At 40.7% G+C, this 17,296-nt stretch overlaps 1 protein-coding gene across 1 annotated transcript; it reads right to left on the bottom strand.

Annotated features, from left to right (window-relative positions):
* Positions 1-9,018: 9,018 nt before the first annotated feature.
* On the bottom strand, positions 9,019-10,083 carry LOC131254026 (probable CCR4-associated factor 1 homolog 11). Its single transcript, XM_058255076.1, has one exon. The coding sequence runs from the start codon at positions 9,945-9,947 to the stop codon at positions 9,099-9,101; it is 849 nt and encodes a 282-aa protein (XP_058111059.1). The 5' UTR covers positions 9,948-10,083; the 3' UTR covers positions 9,019-9,098.
* Between the last annotated feature and the right edge of the window lie 7,213 nt (positions 10,084-17,296).

Raw genomic sequence — 17,296 nt, 5'->3', positions numbered from 1 at the left:
AATGGACTAAAAGCTATTCACAGAGAGATGCACAAAAGGTTAAAATGGATATCACTGATGAAAACAATCTTAACCATTTGATCGGTGACCTATAAACTGAAACTAGATAAACAGGTCAAAGAAAATGCATTCAATTTGAATAATGTGACAAAATGAGGCAAGTTTCAAAGGCTGAATTCCCACAGAACAACATTGCACCACTGGTTAAGTTTCAAAGGCAATTCACGCTGCCCCCTTATCTACTTCGAATAATAGGGATACATCACTATTTCACTTGAGGGACTGATGGCAATATGGACATCTAAATCAGTATCTCCAGATTTCTCTGTGAAGTGCATTGTGATATTCTAGATCTTACGAGAGTTGTTGTCATGCCAATATCTTGAGGATATGCAAGATCAAGTGCCAGGTGACTGGTGTCTTATGGATAGATGGGGGCAGAAATGGACTAAAAGCTTTTCACAGAGAGATGCAAAAAAGGTTTAAATGGAAATCACTGATAAAACAATCTTAACCATTTGATAGGTGACCTATAAACTGAAACTAGATAAACAGGTCAAAGAAAATGCATTCAATTTGAATAATGTGACAAAATGAGGCAAGTTTCAAAGGCTGAATTCCCACAGAACAACATTGCACCACTGGTTAAGTTTCAAAGGCAAGTCACGCTGCCCCCTTATCTACTACGAATAATAGGGATACATCACTATTTCACTTGAGGGACTGATGGCAATATGGACATCCAAATCAGTATCTCCAGATTTCTCTGTGAAGTGCATTGGGATATTCTAGATCTTACGAGAGTTGTTGTCATGCCAGTATCTTGAGGATATGCAAGATCAAGTGCCAGGTGACTGGTGTCTTATGGATAGATGGGGGCAGAAATGGACTAAAAGCTTTTCACAGAGAGATGCCAAAAAAGGTTAAAATGGATATCACTGATGAAACAATCTTAACCATTTGATAGATGACCTATAAACTGAAACTAGATAAACAGGTCAAAGAAAATGCATTCAATTTGAATAATGTGACAAAATGAGGCAAGTTTCAAAGGCTGAATTCCCACCGAACAACATTGCACCACTGGTTAAGTTTCAAAGGCAAGTCACGCTGCCCCCTTATCTACTTCGAATAATAGGGATACATCACTATTTCACTTGAGGGACTGATGGCAATATGGACATCCAAATCAGTATCTCCAGATTTCATCACCTAAGCAACCTAAAAAAAAATGCGGAAATGAGAATTTGTGAGCCATGGCAGCTGTACATGATTGAATCAAATCATATCCCCAGTACTAGGACAGATATCAAAGGGGATGAATATGACAAAATGAGCACTTACCCAAAGCAACAACCTAAGCCCCAACAAAATTTAGCTATATTATGTGATATGCATCACCTAACAAAATAAAAGAATTTGTTATTGCCAATGGTCTTACTCTCTCCATCAGCAACGACCTCACCACCTTGGGGCTTGGTCTGGGCAGTTGTGGGAAGCAAAATACCACCACTAGTTTTCTCCTCAACGGTTTTGATTTTAACAAGTACTCTATCGCCCAGTGGATTAATTGAAGTGTACTGCAGAATCGGACAGTGTATTAATACAATGCAACAATAAAATGAAAAGAACAAGAAACATAAAGACCCACAAGCACAATCACCAAAAACCACCTGTCACATAAATCCAAGAGAAAGCCCAATACCGTAAAACATAATCACATGAGGAATTCACATCTTCAAACCCACAGCACATGATCATCAACAGATTTTATAAAATAGTCAAACCAATACAATAGATACCTAAGGGCCTGTTTGGAAGTCCAACGAAAATGCAATCAGTTGCGCCTTTTCAAAGAAACCAATCCTCACATTTTAAAGAACCCAGTTATAGTTGGGTTGGACAATGTCCTCAGAAAACTTCCAAGCGGAGCCTAGAATTTTCACAGGAACTCAAGTGAGTGATGGTGAAATTATTGTTTGGGCATGTCAAGGGATACATTTGGGATTGCCAAATAAAATGTCAAGAGAACAAACATCAGGAAATAAATCATAATAATATCAAACAATGGACAAATTACTAACAAAATAGCAACCATGTAATTAACACTAACAAACAATGCAGATATAAGTGGAATCCAGCATCCACATGATTTTTTACAATACATGTTAAATACTCCAGCGAGTCATGTTTCTAATCAATGCAATTCAGAAATGAATATGTCTACATTTATGTCAACAAAAACCCAGAACGATAATGCTACAAGTCCAAAATACACTCACATGGCCACTAGTAAACACTAAAATTCAATCTCTTAAAAGGGAGGAATTAGAAAGTCATAATGCATTAGAACCTACATGATGGACCATCAGGTACAAATGGAACATAGTTTCTACATCCAGACAGTCGATCTTGTGGTTCATACTTTGAATGGGGAACTTATTAAAAATCTCCTAGATTAGAGGTTTCTAACCCTTTTAGTGAGCCTCAAATGGATAACTTGATAAAAATAAAAAATAAAAAAATACTGGTATGGTTCAAAAATAAGGCCAAAAATTGGTGTATAGAATCATCCAATTTAAAATGTCCTGGTAGACAAAATCTTCCTATTTGGATAACAATCTCATCACATAACAGAGTTTCAGTACAATGGGAAATGGATCAAAGAACTACATGCATTAGAAGATAGCCATAATTCAAATCTTCCAAAGGAAAATAAACAATGAGATGAGAATTCAAAATAAAAATAGAACATTTTTCGATAAACAACTACTTTGAGGGAGCAATCCTTCATAGACATGATGCTTCAATAAGCCATTCTTATTCCCCAACCCTTCTTATTTATAAGAAGTTAGGATGCTAAAAATAGAAGATAAACAAAATCAAATCTTCTTATATCTATATCTAAACCTTCTTTTTTCTTTTCCTGAAAGGTCTACTAGGGACTGAACCCTGGATCGCTCATACACACTGTTGGGATTTGTTCTGCGGAATCACAACAAGTGGTATCAAAGCAATCGTTGGGGCACAGATCTGAATCTGCGGGATAAGCAATAATGGTTAGCACTAGGTATGATATTGAGAAGTACTCGGGGAAAAATAATTTCGAGTTATGGAAGATCAAGATGATCAGTTTCTTAATCAAGAAAGGCGACGATGGTGCTATTGAGGAGCGAAAGTCTACTATGACTGATGATAATTGGAATACTCTTGATAAGAAGGCCTTATCCTCAATCCGTTTGTCTCACAAATGAGGTTCTCTACAACGTCATGAAGGAGAAAACTGCGGCTAAGTTATGGCAAGTTAGAGGATGTCTATGCGGCAGTGGTATAACTTCAAGATGGTAGAGGGTGGAGATTTGGAGGCTCACATCAGCAACTTTAAAAAATTGGTTTGCAAATTGCTGAATATGGAGGAAGTAATGAAAGATGAAGAACAAGCATGTATGTTGTTGAATTCTCTCCCGGCATCGTATGAGTCATTCAAAGACACAATGTGCACCACAAATAAAACCCTGAGTGTCAATACCGTTATATCAGCCCTTCAAGGGAAGGCTATAAGAAAGCTTAACGTCGAAATGGGGATATCTTCTGATGCACTGTTTACAAGGGGTAGGAATTCTGAACAAGGTACAGGTTCTTCAGGTTTTAGATCCAAATCTAAGGGCAAAGGCAAAGGAAAGGTAAAGTGTTGAAACTGTGGGATGGAAGGACGTGTGAAGAAGGATTGTACAAATCATAAATCTAATAGAGAAGAATCTGAGGCTTCGTACAGGGAGGCCAATGTTGCCACGTTAGATGGATCGAGTGCATGTGATGGTGATGTTTTGTCTGTCTACGATCAGACGCACATACGATGATCGTAGGGGCAAGTGGATTCTAGACACAGGGGCATCCTTTCACATGACTCCTCATCGGAGTTAGTTCACAAATCACAGAGAGTGCGATGGTGGATAGGTGTTTATGGGCAATGACAATGCTTGTAATTTTGTGGTTATTGGTACGGTGCGTGTCAAGATGTTTGATGGGACAGAGCATACCCTAATTGGGGTGAGGCACGTTCCTGACATGAAGAACCTGATTTCTCTCGGCGCACTTGAGGCTATAGAGTGCGGGTTCACAAGTATTGATGTTGTCCTTAAAGTATCTAAGGGGGCACGGGTGATCATGAAAGCGCAACGACTCGGTAATCTCTACAAGTTGATAGGGAGCACTTCAAAAGGTGGAGTTGCAGTGGCTGTAGTGGATTCCACCTCTGCACGTGTGTGGCATGCTGGGCATGGCCACATGAGCGAGCAGGGCAGGAAGGCTGTGACGCATGGTCAAAGATACAAAGCAGGTGGAGCAGCCACCTGTGAGAAGAATCACACCGCATAATCGTAGGTGATCGGTAAGGTACATGGACAACTCCAATATCGCAGGGGATCCGTCTTCTATTCAGATGGCTCTAAGTGAGCCTGGTGCTGAGAAGTAGAAGGTAACTGTGGGTGATGTGATGGACTTGTTATACCAGACCGACACATGGGAGCTGGTGGAGCTTTCAGTGGGTCGAAAGGCAGTTGGATCCAGGTGGATCTTTAGGAGGATACAGCATAGATACAGAGCGAGGTTGGTAGCGAAGGGTTATGCTTAAAGAGAAGGGATCGACTTCTCAGAGATATTCGCGCCGATGGTATAGCGGGTGTCTTTTGGATTTGTGATTAACACTGGTTGGCCAATGCGATCTCGAGCTGGAAGGATGGATGAGGAGACTGCACTTCTGCATAGGAAATTGGAAGAGCGGTTCTTCAAGGAGCAACCAAAGCGGTTTGAAGTTAAAGGGGCTGAGAAAAAGAGTTTGCAGGAGGTCGTGGTATGACCTGTCACCTAGGTAGTGGTTTGATTCCTTCATGGTGAGTTAGGAATTGTATGTTGATGACATGTAGATCGCTAATTATGACATGTCTAAAATCAATGTACTGAAGAATCGGTTAAGTCGGATATTCAGGATGAAGGATCGAGGGGCTGCAAAGATGGTTCTCGGCATTGAGATTGAAAGAGGAGTATGCTTTGGTTATCTTAGGCAGAATACCTTGGGTAGGTATTGATCAAGTATGTGATGGAATAGGCAAAGACAGAGAGCGTTCCCAACGCGTCTCTCCTCAAGTTTTCCTCAAGACATGTCCCAAAACAGGTGAGGAAAAGCAGTATATATCTCGTGAGCCTTATTCGAATGTGGTTGGCAGTGTATGCCATGGTCTGTATTAGACCGGTTATTTCACAGGTTATCGGTGTTGTGAGCAAATACCCCAGTAAGCAATATTGGGTGGCGGTAAGATGGTACAGAAGACTATGTCTTACTTTTGAGAAGACATGAGCAAAGGTGGTTAGGCATATGGATTCAGATCCGGCAGACATACTCACCAAGATCGTTCCTACAGAGAAGTTCAAGTTCTGTGCAACTTCTCTGGGCTTGGCGATGGCAAAGAAGAAGGACGGAGTGTGCACGAGAAGCTATGATGTGATGTAGAGATAAGAGAAGATGTCAAGAAGCTACTCGGTGAAAGATTGAAGACATGATGGAGATTGCTGTAAAACAGATGTCTTAAATCTAGTTTCACCGCGCTGCTCGACCAGTCGAGGGGCTAGCTCGACTAGTCGAGGATCCCTTCAACTAGTCGAAGCCTGCTCGACTCAAAGTCCAGCGACAATGTTTCTGAAAATCCCAAGGTCTTTGATCAGTCGAGGGACTGGCTCGACCAGTCGAAGGTACCCTCGACCAGTCGAAGCCCAAACTCTCCCAGTCGAAGGTTACGCAGATGCTGCGCGGATTCTACACGGACTGCGTAAATCTGAGGCGGTTTCAGAGAGGTACATAAGTGGAGTTTCTTAAACTATAAATATGGGTCCTTAGGGCCTTTTTAAGTAATTCTAAGGCTTCCTAAAAGTATTCCAAGGGTTTCTAAAAGGGTTCTAAGGTTATCAAAGGGTGTAGTAAGGGTGAGATTCGAGGTTGTTCGAATCGGGTAAGTCCTCTCTCTTTATAATTTCTATTTTCATACTGGATTTTTGTTGCTTTGTACCATGGTTTTTTTCCCGCAAGGGTTTTCCACGTTAAATCTTTATGTTTCCCTTGTGATTGCTTGGCTTTCTTAGATTGCTATCCTAGATCTAGATCTGTGTGATTCCGCAGCACAAATCCCAACACACACTACACTCTCTATCAGGTCATCTAACAAGTGGGAGACGAATCAACAAGATCAACAAGATCGATCTCACCATCCTACATCTAAATATAAAGTAAATCCCAAAAATAGGAATTGATAATTTGGGTTGAAAAGCAAAAAAGCCAACTAAAATAAATCCAACAGCATAAACCCCAATCTGAAATCCAACAACCTCAAACAATCAAAATGCAACACCAAAACTGAAAATGAAATATGACATTGAAGGAATTCACCTAATCTTCATTGTCGGAAGAACCAGAGGATCCACTAAGATAGGAAGAATGGAGAACCCTAGCTCCCTTAAATCGCACTTCGCAGACTCCATCCAAAGAAGACGACAATGCAGCTACATCCTCGCTACTACTCGATCCCATCGCCTTCTCCTCAATCAAAATCCTCCTGAACACAGCTCGAGTTCCTCATCCCATTGCCTTGTAAAAGTGTTCTTTTTTTAATGTTCTTGTGGTCCAGTGATCAGGATTATTGATATGATGGGCCCACAGTGGATGGACCATGCTACAAAATGTCCTTGATTGGACAATCTAACTATCTAACTATGAGCCTGTAAATAGAAGATGAGAAAATAAAATGTAACAACAGTCCACATTCAACAGCAGAAAGGTCAAAGATTGCATGCCTGATGTGCCTCAACCAAGAGATTTTATGCAAATCCTCCTGTCAAGGATCATACATTGTATTTTTTTTTATTTTTTTTTAAAAAATTCTATAAAATGGAAGGGCATGTTTGTTGTGAGAAAAAATTATGGAAAGGAACAGATGTGACAGTTTACTCCGTTTGAGAAACAAAAGAAAAAGGAAAGAAAATGAGGAGAATCAATTTCCTCTTCTTAGCTTTTACTTGAAAAAGAAAACAAGTAAAGCTTACCCCTCCGAAAAAAATATATACATTTTAAATGTGGATTTCCTATGTGCAATCAGGCCAACTGTAATTGTTTGTGTTTTTTGCTTTTTTCCTTTAATCTTAAACAAAATAAGGTAAGGCAAAAGGAGTAAAATCTCTTCACTTAGTCCTCACACGTGGGACTCACCTCCACATGTGGAGGGATTTCCTAAGCCCAAAAGGTTGTTGGATCAATCTGATATATATATATATATATATATATATAATCCAAGTTTTTATAATAAATATTATGGAAACATTACAGTGGGCCTTAGGAAGGTTTTAATTGTGGGGCATTCAATCGCCACTGTTTACTACGGTCCACCTGATATTTGGAACTGTGTTATTTTTAAGCTCATGGCCTACAATGTTATAAAAACGGATGGATAGCATGGATATAGTACATGCAAAAAGGTGGGAACCTCAATAAGGGCCGCACATGAGGCGGGGCAGCACCTTATCCACTTTAGGCCTATTTGAATAGAGTAAAGTATTTATTAAGAAAAGTTAGCTGAATAATTACCTTCTTAAAAATAACTTGCGAACTTGAATTTTCTTATGGCCACAAGTAAATTTACTTTTTTACTTTTTTACCTCTCTCTCTCTCTCTCTCTCTCTCTCTCTCTCTCTCTCTCTCTCTCCCCATGTGGTCCATAATAAGGTGGCCCCACAAGATGTACAACCAATATTAAAGGTGGGGCCCACACGATGGATGGTCCATGTCAGAGGTGGGCTCACCATAATGGGCAACGGACAATGAAGCTGGCCCCCACATAATGGAAACTTAACAATGATGGTGAGCCCCAATGATGAATGACCTACATCAAGGCGGGACCTAAATAATAGATGGTCCGCATCAAAAGTCCGCTCTAATGATAAAGGGCCCACATCTAAGATGGGGCATCACATGATGGATGGAAAATTTTGAAGTTGGACCTCACATGATGGATGATCTACATCAAAAGTTCGACATGTTGGACAACCCACATCCAAGGTGGGTCTCGCAAGGTTGATAGTCCACATCAAAAGTAGGCCCCACACAATGGACGGTTCTCATGTAGATAGGGATAAGGTGGGGTCCATATCATGAACAATTAATCCACATCAAAGGTACGTAGGCCCCACATGATCGATGGATAGTGAATATTAAAGGTGGACCCATATGAATAAGTAAAAATTGGAAGAGACTTTTTCAAATTTTAAAAAGAAATATTTGTACTATGAGGGAGAGATTAGTTGAAGAATTTTAAAAATCACTTATGTGATATTAGAAACCAAACATAATTTTCTACTTTTTTTTGCCATACTTTTGCTAAATAAGTATAAACCAACATTGTGTCCTTAATAATGCCTTATTGAGAAGGTGGGGTGTGAGTAAGTGTGAGTGAGTGTACCACTTTTAGATAGTAGCAAGAACCATGAGATTCATAGGTGCACATGTCTAAAATATTTAGCACTTGCTAATATAGCGAGTTTGTATAAGATCCAATACATCCATTGGATCATCCCCACCATCTATGCACCATGGCCTAAAGTTTCCGTTGTTAGACATGTTTAGCACTTGCTAATGTAGCAAGTTTTTACTAAGTACATCCTACTATCTCATAGGAGTGCAAATGTTACTTTTCTATGCTACATTACCCTGTTTGTCTATTTTTAACAAAAATATTCACAATTACCTTTTTGTTTTTTTCAAATTTCTATACACCTGTGACTTTTATTATCATTATTTCTGTCAAATTCTTTGAGATAAACTCTTGCGACACAGTGGACCTGCTCATAATATTCAACTGGTGGACCACACCATCAATGACTAAAATTCAACAGGCCCCATGCTTTAGCAGCCAAAGTACTGCAATTTGCTATAACTAATACTAACAAACATTTAAGAATAATTGTGAAACAAAAAAACACTAAAAATTTAAATTTATAATCTCTTAAAAGACCCATTTACATGATGTATGTATATGAAAAATAAAAATAAAATATATTCAATTCAATGAAAACAGATTTCCCAAAGGGTATTTTAATCCATACAATACTCCACAGTGGTCAGGCACATACAGCTGAAAACCTCTATCCTTGAGCCGCGTAAAAACATGCAATGTTAGCAGGCTATCTGATGCAGCTTGGTGGCATTTCCCAACAGCCCTGTCCACCCCCAATTCATTGGCCACACGTTCCAACCCTCCATATAAGTTGTGACAGAACCTCATGAGATATTTTATGTCATAAACCTTGTACCCAAATATATCTTTCATCAATTTGAGAAACTCGCCAATGTCATCCGGTAGCTCCCTCTGAGTGACCACCTTTATCAGATAGCCAAAGTCGTAAGCACTGTGGAAGGTGATCCAACTAAAACAATTGTTCCCAACAAGTCCGCATAGCTTCATGAGGAACCCGAAACGGGCCTCATCAATCCCGTAGAATCGATTGCGCTCGAAGTCAATGCCGTTCTTATGCAATAGTTCGATCGATTCGGGTGCGTGGAGGTCACACCATGGATCGAAGTTGAAATTAAATTGCCAGACGTAACAGTAGTTGGTCCCCAAATCAGGAAGGTTGCTGGCTGAGTCGGAGAAAGTGAGTCCGACTTGGATGAGCTTGAGGGCGTTTATATTCGCCCGAAGGAGTGCGTATCGATCCCTGGCTACAGAGTCGGGTGTATCGGGCACGTTATGGTAGACGACACCAGGGAACTCAGTGTCCATAGAGATGAAAGGGTAGTCTTTGAGGAAGCCGCTGATTATGCGGAACTCAGACTCCACGTTCAACGAATCCACATTTCTGATACGAATTGGTTTTCTGTAGACACAACTAGGTCTTGATGGTAGCATCTCTCCTTTTCGCTCGCTCGAAGAAATTTGAAACAGAGGAGAGAAGAAGTGGGTAGCTTTCGAAGAAATTTGAAAGAAATTTGAAACAGAAGAGAGAAGAAGTGGGTAGCTTTCGAAGAAATTTGAAACAGAAGAGAGAAGAAGTAAGTAGTTTTCGAAGAAATTTGAAAGCTAGGAGAGAAGAAGCGGAGTTTTTATAGGTAACGCGTCGCTCTCACGCGCATGCGGAAGTCTTTCGCAGGAACTTCCCGTGCTGGGAACTATGTGGGGCCTATCATAAATTTTTTGATAAATCCACCACGTCCATCGGCTTTTTGAGCTCATTTTTGGGCAAGATACCAAAAATAAGCCGGATCCAAGATTCAAGTGGGCCGAAAAGGTGAGAATTGAACGTCCACAGTTGAAATATTCGTGGGCCATAGAAGTTTTGAATCAGGTTAGTATTTTGTTTTTTCAGTTTATCCCAGTATTAATGACGTTATGAACGGTATGGATTGCATGTAAGAATCACTGACCCAGTTTTCAACGGTAGAAATTTCCCTACAAACCTTTTCTTTTACTGAGGCCCACTTGAATCTTGGATCGGGCTTTATTTTTGTTCTCTTTACCTAAAATGAGTTCAAAAAACGGATGGACGTAGTGGATCTGTCAAAAACATGATGGGGCTCCACATAGATTCCCAGCGCAGGAAGTTACTGCCAAAGCTTTAGCAGGACATCCGCGTCCCTGTCAATCCGTACCGAGTTACTCAGCACGCTCGTATCGTACTGAGTAAACTCAGTTGGGCCCACCTTGAATGTATGTGGTCTATCCACGCCGTCCATCCGTTTTTCCATCTAATTTAAGGGGTTGAGCCCCAAATTGAAGAATATCCAAAGATCAAGTGGATCATACCACTGGAAACTAGAGCGCGGCATCCGACCGAGTCGGATCGGATTTGGTCCAACTCGACCAAGTTCGAAATTTGTAGGTCCCAACCCGAACTCGATCTGATTTGGGACCGGATCCGGGTCATTTAACTCGAACAGATCCGAACTCGTGGTGGCTTGAATCGATCTGAGTACGACTCGGTCAGGAAAACCGAGTCGGATCAAATTGATTAAGGTTCGGATAAAAAATTGATGGACAGTGTGGATAAACCAAAAAAAGTTCAAGATGGGCCCCACATAATTTACTCCGTAGGAAAAAAAGGGACAATCAGCTTCTTGAAGAAGCTTTATACCACAGACAGATAGCTTCTTGAAGAAGCTTTACACCACACACAGATAACTTCTTAAAGAAGCTTTGTGACTCCCAAGCGGCTAGTAGTCGGTGTTCTGTGGGGCCCACCATGATGTATGTGTGTCATCCATGCCGTCCATCTATTTTTATATATCATTTTATGATATGAAAAAAAAAATGAAGTATATCTCAATCTTAAGTCGACCACATAACAGGAAACAGTGTTGAATGAATTTTGACCATTAAAAACGTTTTGGGGCAATAAAAGTTTTGGATCAAGCTTATATTTATTGTTTCCCTTCATCTGGGTCTTTATGACCAAATCAACCGATTAGATTTCAAATAAACAGTACAGTGGGCCTTATGAGCATTTTAATGGTGAATATCCATTCATTATTGTTTTGTTGTGCTGTGGCCCACCTAAGATTTATATTCCTATACTTTTTTTATCAAGCCCTAAAATGATCTGTAAAAATGGATGAACGGAATGGATGAAACACGTACATCATGGTGGGGCCCACAGAGCATCGACCATTAGCCATAGGGGGGAGTAGCTGATCCGTCTCCCTCCAAGTACAGCTAGCACCAGCTAGCTAGCTGATCTAGGTACGTGTCGTGAGAAGACGAGCACTGACGCTCCTCGAGCTCTGAGTTGTACGAACAATTCAAAGGAGATCCACGTTACATGGCCCCACAGTGACCTATTTACTATATCTACACCGTTCATCTATTTTTAGAGATCATTTTAGAGCATTATTCAAAAAATGAATCATATCCAAAGATCATCTAGACCACACCATAAATAGCAGCGGAGATAATGATTTTCACTGTTAAAAAAATTGTAAGGCCCACTATAACGTTTATTTTACATCCATTCTGTTCATAAGGTCACAAGTACCTGAAAAAACATATTTCATAAGGTCATAAGTACATGATTGAAGAGGAAAAACAAATTTCATATTGATCCAAAACTTGACCTTAAAAAGGGTTTCAATGGTAGACGTTCAATTTCCCTCTAGTTTTTGTAGTGTGGTCCAGTTGATGGTTAGATCTGTCTTATTTTTTGTCTCAAGCCTTAAAATGAGCTCGCCAACTGGATGGACAGTTTGGATATAACACATACCTCGTGATCAGACCCACAAAACTTACTAACGTTACCTGAGTCCATTTGCTTCGTACACCGATCAAGCTACGACTCTCTTTCTCTTTCCCTCTTTCTCTCTTCCAAACACAAGTATGATTTATTTCTCAGTATATCTCTCTCCAGCAGATAAATGCAAGCCCCGAAACCTTCTTCTTCAACAGAAATAGAGAAGCAGATATGGAGAGAGAATCACAGATATAGAAAGATGGAGAGAGATAGAGAGATAGGGACAGGCTAAAGTGTATATTGGCCGGAATTTTTTGGCGCCGGATCGTAAAGCCTAGGCGGTTAAAGTAAAAAGGAAAAAAACATATATATATATATATAGACACACACACACACACACACACACACACACACACACACACACACACACACACACACACACACACACTAATATATGCAGTTCGGATCGGGTCGGTCCGAATCGGATTCAATCGGATCGGGTTCCGGATCGGGTCGGTTCGAAACAGGGCCTATCCGGATTCGACCCGAAAATAATTCAAATCTGGATTACGCTACTTGATCACGACCGATCCTGACCATCGGTTCTGTTCCAATCAGGTCGGATCGGGTCTGATCGGGCCAGATCCACCAGTTCGGGTATGAAATGCCCAGCTCTACTGGAAACAGTGGGGATAATGATTTCCACTATTGAAACCTTTCTAGGCCCTACGGTGATTTTTATTTGTCATCCAACTTGTTCATAAGATCAAATAGACATGGATGAAGGGAAAACACAGATATAAGCTTGATCCAAAACTTCAGTGGTCCCCGAGAATTTTTCAACGGTACAAGTTCAATTCAATTGTTTCCTAGGGTGTGGTCCATTTGAATATTGAATATGCTTCATTTTTTGGCTCAAGCCATAAATTTATCTCATAAAATGTATGGACGAAGCGGATAAAATAAATAAATCATGGTGAACCTCACAGAGTTTACTCAATACCCTAAGCGTAGTGAGTTACTACTAGAGCTGGGCAGAAACCAAACCGATTCGATGGCCCAACCCAATCCGATTCAAACTAAAGACCAGGATTGGGTCATATCGAGTTGGCCCAGTCAGATTCGACCGTACATCAGATTGAGTTCGGATCAATGGTCAATCCGGACTGATCCAATTCGATTGGAGACTGATCTGATCCGATCCAGATCGGGTCTATATAAGTATTTTTTTTACTTTTTACTTTCTACATACCCGCACTCGTTAATCCGAACCCTAAATCCCTAAATCCCTCTTTCTCTTTCTCTACCCGAACGAGTGCCGCACCCATCTCAATCTCTAAGCCGAGAGACAAAGACAACACATCCACCCCATCATGTATGGCATCGTTGAAAGCTTTGAGTACATCAGCGGAAGTAGTGCAGTAAGAGTAAGGAATACTCCAACACACCTTCTACATTGCCAGTCGAGCCTTAGGTGCACCACCTCTAGCAGTCCCTTTGTTGAGCCCTTCGTAGCTTACATTCTCTACAAAGGAACCAGCTACGGTGACTGATGTGTGGGTACCATGGCCAAATCCATCCCTTGGGGAAAAGCAGTCAACTCCAGTAACATTGAGTTTCTTTCCCAGTTCTGCCTGCAATCCTTTACTGTACCAACGGGCTCCGATTAGCTTCTTATTGTAGTTGGTGGAATTGAAATGTTCGACTCTCTCATAGACACCCTTCCAATGAGATGGCTGTAACATCTCGGAAAAATCTGTACAAAGACCCGAGTACCACCTCAGGTAGAAATCACTAAGGACCAAATCCTTTAGAAATCAGACGAAAATTAATTGAATACTAAACCGAATTAATTGGTAGATTAGCTTGAATGGCTTTCTATACGATCTGTAAGACCCAAAACCAATAGAATCGCTAAGGCTACATTACCTAGAAACCTAGGATCAATCTCAAAACCCAGTTGCTCTCGGGAGCATCACGAAACTCCGTATCGGACCTGAACCGCGCGTCGAAAGTTCGATTAACGCAAAGCTATACGATTATAACCGCCTTACTGGGCTTGACAACTATCTCAGAAATCAAGTCCAAATAGTATCCAGAAACGCACAACTTGAGCTCGGATCGAAGTGGGTGAGAAACACGAATATCTTCAGAAAATAAACTCAAACTTAAGTGAATTGGGCCGTTCGCTTGCAGGCCAAATTTAAGATTTCAGATCATCAGATTCTGACCTAACTACACCCTCAGATCAGGAAAATTTCCCTACACAGGTCAGTGTACTTGTCACCCTGATCGAGTGACGATGACCGTTGAACTGGAACAGGTCCACAGCGGTCGATCCACTGATTCGATTGGACTGAAAACGTAAACTGACATAGATCCATTGTCAGGGGACTTTCTCGGGACTGTATGCAGGTAATGGGCCTCCAGATGAGCTCCATTGGCCCGAAACAGCCACCATTTGGCTATAACCTAAGTATACTATGGCCCTAGGGCCATTGAGCTCGCTTTTGAGCCTATATAAGGCCTTTAAACCCCACCTCTCCCATGCCATACGAATTCTATAAACCCTAGGAGAGAGAAGAGAGAAAAGAGAAGGAGAAAGTGAGGAGAAGTGAGAGAGAGTGAGAGATAGTTGCTGAGATTTGATCCCACTGCTCTACGAGTTAATTCGCCTTTCCCAAATCGCTTCATCGGCGATTCTGATTCCATTGTTGGGTAAGAAATCATAACCCTAACCTGTTTTAGGTATCCAAATAGAGTAAATGGAGAAATAGCTAACCTATTTCATGTCGTAGGTAGCCGTTGTGCCGTAGACGAAGGCATAGTATTCGAACTGAGTTCGATACGAGTTTACCAGCAGAAGGTACGGACTATAAACGTTTAAGTTATGGTTTTCAAGGCTTTCAATGTCAGTTAATGATTTATGACTGACTTGATTGCTGTCATATGTGCTTAGATACGATGTTTTCTATATATTACATATATATGTGTGTACTATGTTGATTTTAATGCATTCTATGTGTTCGTTGAAATGTTTGATTGAATATGGAATTATGATTTGTGCTTGCCATGATTATTGATTGATAATACATGATTGTCGTATGTGTGGCAACTCCTTTGTGAAAGGATTTACTATAATATAGGTTATAACTAATTTGTTACATGTATATTAATATGTGTAGCCTAAGTGTTTGATAAAATGTTTGAATGAGAAAATACTTGTTGAAATGGATTTAATGAGGGTGTTAAAATAGGATTCTCAATCTCCTTATCTATAGTTACAATTTTCTTCATATAACCTATCTTACTACTATGTGCCTTGTGGATGAAATGTCTATGTATAATAATATGTGCATTATGTGTTTGTTGAAATGCTCAAATTAGATTTATATTTAGATTGGTTATCACATGCCGTCTTGGACTATTGTTTTGGGAGTGTGATTGGGGCTACGATGTAGTCTAGGAAATCGGTAACGATTCCTGAACCAGTGGCCGAGGTTGTTTCGTCACACAAGACAAGTTCAATGAATCCGAGTCGTACGTTGTTTGTCGATAGTGGTTAGGCCATGCGGAGTACTTACGCACTCCATATCGATTAATCTAATGTACGCCCGTACCAATCAAGCTTGTCAAGTAACCCGATTGACCTAATGTATGTTCATCATGTATGGACGCTACTGCTTGAATCTAAGGTACCAACCTATCAGTGAAAAGCCTGTTTAACCTTGGTACCACGATCCGCTAAGACTCATGAGCCGGGCATGGTGGTATGAGACACCGTGGTCGAGCTATTGGCCTACGTTGGGGTGACGAGCCTCCCCGTAGTGTCCAGTGAGCAAACCAAACTCGTGAGCCAAATACGGTGGTATGGGATACTGTATTCGAGCTGTCGACCTACAATCAGGTGACGAGCCTCTCGTAGTGACCTCGAGTATACAATTGGACTACGCTAAGGTGACGAGCCTTTCCGTAGTAACTTCGAATATAAACTAGGCATGCGCTAATGTGACGAGCCTCTCCATAGCGACCTAGACGCTATCGTATGAGATTAACTAGGATTGACGACCCTAGATAGATCATTGTTTGGGTAAATGATATAAAGGGAGGTGTCTTAGTTTCCCAACATGTTGTACGAATAAGACTAAGTAAGAACTTGGCTAATCACGTACATGCGCCGCATTGCATGTGCCTTTAGCATTGGAGTTGAGCACAGAGCAAGGGGTGCATGCCACGATCGTGAGATGATGTCACAGATGGAGTGTAGGCGAGGGCATGCATCATTAACACATATCATCCTTGCATTAACCAGAGTACCTAGGAATGCTTGTTGTATTACTTTATCATTACTGCTTGACTGAATTGATAACATGTTAACCTTTGCTTTATAGCTTCACTAAGTTGATCACTCACTCTCACTCTGTGACAGTGTTTTAAAACACCAACCAGACCCTTTTGTAGTTGCAGATGATGATGCAGCTTACGATATGGAGCCGGCCTTCTTCGATGACGATGAGGAGTTCTCCTACCTGCAACTCTCTAACAGGTCTATGTAGACCTGAAGTTGCATCACCGGGGCTACAGGGTTATGGATTAGCAAACATTACACTTTATCATTTTATAATTTTGAAAATTATATATGTAATTTACTTAACCTGACGACATGTTGATACTCTGGGGACTTACCACTTATATACTTATATGTACTTATCACAGTATTCCACTTGCGTAATTTAACTGTTTCTGGAGTATGATATGTTGATTTGGTATAATCCCACTCATGTTTAATGCACTAATATGGACAACATTTAATCATCATTGTCTATGTTGCATAAGTGATGTGTTGGAACTTAGGAGTTGGGCTCCTACTCGACCCTCGATTTTCAGGGTGTTACAAGCTGGTATTAGAGTATGATTTGGATTAAACTGGACCTGGGTTATGGTAACACGATGTACACTGACGTACTTTGACTTAGGTGGGACCGTTAAAACGTAAAAATGATCCTAGGATCCCAAGTTTCGCCCATCGGTGGTCATA

The sequence above is a fragment of the Magnolia sinica genome, chromosome 8 (genome assembly GCF_029962835.1).
Source record: "Magnolia sinica isolate HGM2019 chromosome 8, MsV1, whole genome shotgun sequence".
Classification (NCBI taxonomy): domain Eukaryota; kingdom Viridiplantae; phylum Streptophyta; class Magnoliopsida; order Magnoliales; family Magnoliaceae; genus Magnolia; species Magnolia sinica.
Note: the sequence above shows the minus strand (reverse complement) of the source record. Positions and strands in the feature narration are given on the sequence as shown.